Below are 6,000 nucleotides of genomic sequence, written 5' to 3' on the forward strand. Positions count from 1 at the left end.
CTTCTCTTCCTCCTTTCTTTTACAATACAATACACATGACTGCACACACATGAACAAAACTTGACACAAATTTGAGTTAAAAACTTCTTAAGCACTAGCCAGATGGTTCTCAAAGTCCAAAGAAGGTCAGGCAGTGAATGGATGCTCATTCGGTAATTTTGTCAGTATACGTAGGACCAACTGGGCAATAGTCATCTGTCCAGACCTGAGAGGAAGTTACAGGCAGGACTTATGTAAATAATTTTACAAGTACAGCTAAAATGAAGCTCAAATTAACCAGTCTGGAAAAGGCCTCAATATGCCGGAGGCACCTTGTTTTATTGATGAGGTCCCTTCCAACCTTAACCATTCTGTGATTCTGTTATGAAGACTGACTGCCAGTACAACCACTTGGTCTCATCAAGTTGACTGTACCGCAGGAGTTAAGGAACTTCCGTAGTCCTTGCTTGCAGTGCGCCTTACTCTGTAAGTGTCTCAGGCACACCTTCCTTTGAAGAGAACCCACATTACTCTTTTTTTTCTTCTTCTTCTTCTTCTTCTTTTGAGTTATTGGGTGTCTTCATTTAGTAGCTAACCTTGAAAAAGTCTCTTGCCTTTGGTGACTAAACCTGTAAAGTACAGCCTTTGGAGAAGGGTAGTTAATTTAACAAAGGTTATCTTGTCTTCTACTACCCTTAGTTTTAACCTGAAGACAGAAATTAATAAACCTCTTACTAACTGTGATTTCCACAGAATCTGTTGTGCTTCTTTGGACATAGTGCTGCTTAAACACAGACAGCTCATATTATCTTGTTTTTCTCAGAAAAACCTCAGAGCTTGTTTACATGTCTTGGAAGTATAAAGATATATTCTGTAAACCCTTCTCAGGTCTTTGGTTCTAAAATTCTCATAAAATCTCTCTGTGTAGTGTAACCAAAGAATCAATCTTTCCTTAATACAAATTCTAATCAGAGATGCACCAGTTCTTCGTTCCTCATCTGAGCCATTAGGTATGTGTATGTGCAAAAAAGCTCCGTCTATTTATGGCTGTAATGTATACAATAAATATTAAAGGAATGTTTTTATTGTCAAGGAGCTGCTTTTTTTGAAGATAATACATCATTAAGGTTTGTCTTAAAACACTGATGTGAATACGAAGGGCAAAAGCCTAGTTTTGTAACACCTCACAGAGGCCCAATGCTGTAAACTTATCACAAATGTAATTAGCCCTATTTGCAGAGTGTATGGTATTTATCTCTGCATTAGTTATACCACTGTCTCAAGGAGACCTACTGAGAGCAGGAGAAGAATAATACCTAACCTCCTTTACTGTTCATGGTAGGAAAAGCTGTTTTTTCTCCTCTGATGTCTGGAGGGGAAATACTGCATAAATAGATGCATCTACAAGCCCCATAATAGTGAAGGAAATTCTGAATTTATTGCTGTTGCCATTCACAATAAGTTTTATTGTTTTGTTTCAAATGACAGCACACGTGCCTGCTTTGCAATGGTACTGCAAAAATTCACAGAGATCTCCTTTTGTGGCAGTCTTAACTCTTTTCCCATCTTCACCCCCACAGGCCCGTGACGGAGGGTTAGACCGGATCAGTGGAGTCATGCATCACACAGCTGTATCATGCTGGCAGTCATTCCTGGGTCTGGCTGTACTGCTGGTCTTCACGGGCCCCACCATAGGCTGCCCGGCCCGCTGTGAATGCTCAGCACAGAACAAGTCCGTCAGCTGTCACCGAAGACGTCTGATGTCCATCCCAGAGGGCATTCCCATTGAGACCAAAATCTTGGACCTCAGCAAGAACCGACTGAAGAGCGTCAACCCTGAGGAATTCACGTCATATCCTTTGCTGGAGGAGATTGACCTCAGTGACAATATAGTTGCCAATGTGGAGCCTGGAGCCTTTAACAATCTCTTCAACTTGCGCTCCCTGAGGCTGAAAGGAAACCGTCTGAAGTTGGTCCCCCTTGGGGTGTTCACTGGGTTGTCAAACTTAACAAAGCTCGATATAAGTGAAAACAAGATTGTCATTTTACTGGACTACATGTTCCAAGATCTGCATAACCTAAAATCCCTGGAGGTTGGGGACAATGATTTGGTTTATATATCACACAGGGCCTTTAGTGGACTGCTTAGCCTGGAGCACCTTACCCTGGAGAGATGCAACCTCACAGCTGTACCAACAGAAGCTCTTTCTCACCTCCACAACCTCATCAGTCTGCATCTGAAACAGCTCAATATTAATGTTTTGCCTGCTTATGCCTTTAAAAGACTGTTTCGCCTGAAAGACCTAGAGATAGATGCCTGGCCCCTTCTGGACATGCTACCTGCAAACAGTCTGTATGGTCTCAACCTTACTTCTCTCTCCATCACCAACACCAACCTGTCTGCAGTACCTTATTCTGCTTTTAAACATCTGGTTTACCTGACACATCTAAACCTCTCGTACAACCCTATCAGCACCATTGAAGCAGGCATGCTTTCAGATTTAGTGCGCCTGCAGGAACTCCACATGGTGGGGGCCCAGCTACGTACCATTGAATCACATGCTTTCCAAGGGCTCCGATTTTTACGTGTGCTTAATGTGTCCCAAAACCTGCTAGAAACCCTAGAAGAGAATGTATTCCATTCCCCCAAAAGCCTTGAGGTCCTCTGCATTAACAACAATCCTCTGGCCTGTGACTGCCGTCTTCTTTGGATTTTACAGAGACAACCCACTTTGCAGTTTGGAGGCCAGCCACCAATGTGTGCTGGCCCAGACAGTGTCAAAGAGAGGTCATTCAAAGACTTTCACAGCACAGCTCTTTCCTTTTACTTCACCTGTAAGAAGCCCAAGATACAAGACAAGAAGTTGCAATACCTGGTAGTGGAGGAAGGGCAGACGGTGCAGCTGATTTGCAATGCTGATGGCGATCCACAGCCCACTATTTCCTGGGTTACTCCACGTCGGAGGCTGATCACAACTAAATCAAATGGAAGAGCCACCGTGCTGGGAGATGGAACCCTGGAGATCCGATTTGCTCAAGACCAGGACACTGGGATCTATGTTTGTATTGCAAGTAACGCAGCTGGGAACGACACCTATTCAGCCTCTCTTACGGTAAAGGGATTTACTTCAGACCGTTTCCTTTATGCCAACAGGACCCCTATGTATATGACAGACTCCAACGACACCAGTTCCAATGGAACTAATGCGAACACCTTCTCTCTGGACCTTAAGACGATATTGGTGTCCACAGCTATGGGCTGTTTCACATTCCTTGGAGTGGTTTTATTTTGTTTCCTCCTTCTTTTTGTGTGGAGCCGAGGGAAAGGCAAACACAAAACCAGCATTGACCTTGAATATGTCCCTCGCAAAAACAATGGTGCTGTGGTTGAAGGGGAGGTTGCTGGGCCACGAAGGTTCAATATGAAAATGATTTGATGGTATTCTGCTAGCAGTGCTTTTTCTGTGGCATTAAAACCAATTAAACCAGCCTGGCATGTGGACTTGCTAGGCAGAAGCAGCTTAATGCAGCTGTCACTGTATCAAAAGGTTACATGAAAATGGAAAGACTATTTGTGGTTATACAGCAGAGCCTCCAGACCTTGAGGCAGATATGTCAGGGCCTTTCATAGAACTGGTAAATTGTACTAACTGTTTGCATTGCAAATATTGGCATTCTGGGGATATCAGCAATGAACCGCTGGCTCATGCTCATGGACAATTGTTCAACATTTTCTACCACTACAAAAAGAAAAAAAAAACAAACAACACCTACAGTGTAGGATTTACGTACTTAAAGAAAAAGACACATTTGTCTAAAACATACTCTACAGTGAAATTTGTATCTATAGATCTCATTTGGTAAAACCTTGCATCATCCCTTCTAGTTGGTTCAACACCACAAAAAATTGGTAGTTTTTTTTAATCTACATCTATACTGTGTACATTTTAAAGCAATACAAATGAGAGGTTGTGCTTTTAGATATCCACCAATACTGACCCAAGTGTGATGTCACCCTCCTTTTAACCACCATCCTACCCAAATTAGACTTCTGTAGTTACCAATTAGACATAACATAAGATATTTTTCTCCACACATAGATGGCCAGAGATGAATAATTGAGAGCAAAAATGCTCAGCTCTGTTGATCTTCTCTTCATATAAATAAAAGGCATGTGCCTAGTTTTGATACAGAATGGAATATTTTTTATATCTGTGATATCACACTGGACCAGTTTACTGTAACTTAGCCCTGGACCTCACCCAGGGAAGGCAACCCACTAGACACTGCTGGCACAGGGGACTTGAGTTCTGTCTTGAATAGAGAGAGCTGGTTTTATTAGCCCTGATTTTAATTTCAAAGCTACTGTGAAAATGTTAATGTGTCCTGGCAAAAAGGAAGAACATAATACATTCTACATGCTCCTTGGTAAATATGGTCATATTACTATTTATATGAATGAATTAAAACACACAAAAGCTCTGCTACTAGGAATGAACTCTTCTCCAATGCCAAGTAAACTACGGTTGTCCATGTGTAATATGGGGATTATAAAACTAAAATCATATTTAAAACACGATAGCCTCAAAAAGGCTAACAAACTGCCAGATATAATGAACCTCTAGCCACCATCATTCTCATCTTGTATATTTGTAGATACCACATAAACACAAAGCTTATTTCCAATAACAGATTACTTAGCTAATCTTGATGCCATTTTAATAACAATGTGGTTATGTTTCTTTCAGGGGCATTATCTTAGAGCAAGAGGGGCAAGTTATTCCAGTTTTTAGGAAGTTGTTTTATGGGAAAGAAAACAGAAGAGGAATGTTAGTTCAGTGCAATTAACTTTTTGTTTATTTTATGCCCCTGAACAAATTGTCAAAAGGCTCAGAACTGAAACTTTATTCTTTATCGTTGATACCACTGTTCTTATTTTGGAATTCTCAGCAATGGGAAGATACAGAGTTGTGCAACCACTCTCAATCCCCTCTAATGGGATGCAGGGGCTTCTAAAATTAGTATCCACATTCTTTGGCAGAGGTTTACTAAGTTAAAAATCTCTTGCTCCTGTCAACAGAAATGTGGCAAAAGTTGTAAAATCCAGCTGCACTGCCCAGGTGTATCCCTAACATTGCTATAAGACCCAAGGCTAAGCAGTTTTGATAATCTCTTTTCTTTGTGGTTGATCTTTAGTTGCATCATTGCTCCATTTTAAGTCACGAAGCTGAGGAGAATGCAAGGGTTGTTAGAATTTTCTTCACTTCAGTTGGTTTTAAGTTTAGATTTGGGTTTTCTTGCTTCCTTTTTTATGCACTGAGCTAGAGAGCTGGAGATTTATGGAGATGCTTGAGGGTGATCCTCTTTGTTTTATGACAGTTTGTAGAATATTAATAAGATGGGATAAACCCTGAATAAATTCTAGCACCAGGGAAATTATTTTTGCTGATATAATAACCACAGCACTGAAGTCCAAAACTCTACTGTACCTTAATGTGGGCAGTTACAGAAACAAATGGGGATAAAACAAGTGTTTCTGAACTGCCTATTGAAGACATTTGCATGTGCCTTTCCCTTGTAATTGTCATTTTTTCAATGAGTAATCTATTGCCCCTGCAGTCATTTCATGTTTAATGTTAAAATCAATGTTAGAAGCAAAAATTATCCTAAATTCTAGACAGTTGCAGCTGACCACTTCATATTAAATGACAAAAAAAAAAAAAAAAAAAAGTGCTTTTAGAATTAATTATGAGTTGCTGAATTCTCCTATTCCCTTAGAATGACTCCAAAAAGTGATTGCATTGTTAGTGCACTGCAAGGATTTCTGAGCATTAATGTGCTTAGTTACCTATGTGAAATGTGTGCTGGTGATGAATATCACTGCTTACTCTTGCTGAGCACCACCTTGCAGAGCTGTCAGTGTTGTGTGTATCACCTTGAGTTCAGTCAGTATTCAGTTTTTAAGAATCAGTGTTTGCTCCCTGCCTCTAGCAGTGTTCTACTTTTTTGCAGCCTACTTAT

General features: G+C 40.6%; 1 protein-coding gene across 1 annotated transcript in view; it reads left to right on the forward strand.

The window, feature by feature from the left end:
• LINGO2 (leucine rich repeat and Ig domain containing 2) overlaps positions 1–3,416 on the forward strand; it is a 36,105-nt gene extending 32,689 nt beyond the window's left edge. The window contains exon 2 of the mRNA XM_065657158.1: positions 1,560–3,416. Coding sequence (XP_065513230.1) covers positions 1,596–3,416 — 1,821 coding nt within the window. The 5' untranslated portion in view covers positions 1,560–1,595. The remainder of the gene's footprint in view (positions 1–1,559) is intronic.
• Positions 3,417–6,000: the final 2,584 nt, after the last annotated feature.

The sequence above is a fragment of the Caloenas nicobarica genome, chromosome Z (assembly GCF_036013445.1).
Source record: "Caloenas nicobarica isolate bCalNic1 chromosome Z, bCalNic1.hap1, whole genome shotgun sequence".
Classification (NCBI taxonomy): Eukaryota; Metazoa; Chordata; class Aves; order Columbiformes; family Columbidae; genus Caloenas; species Caloenas nicobarica.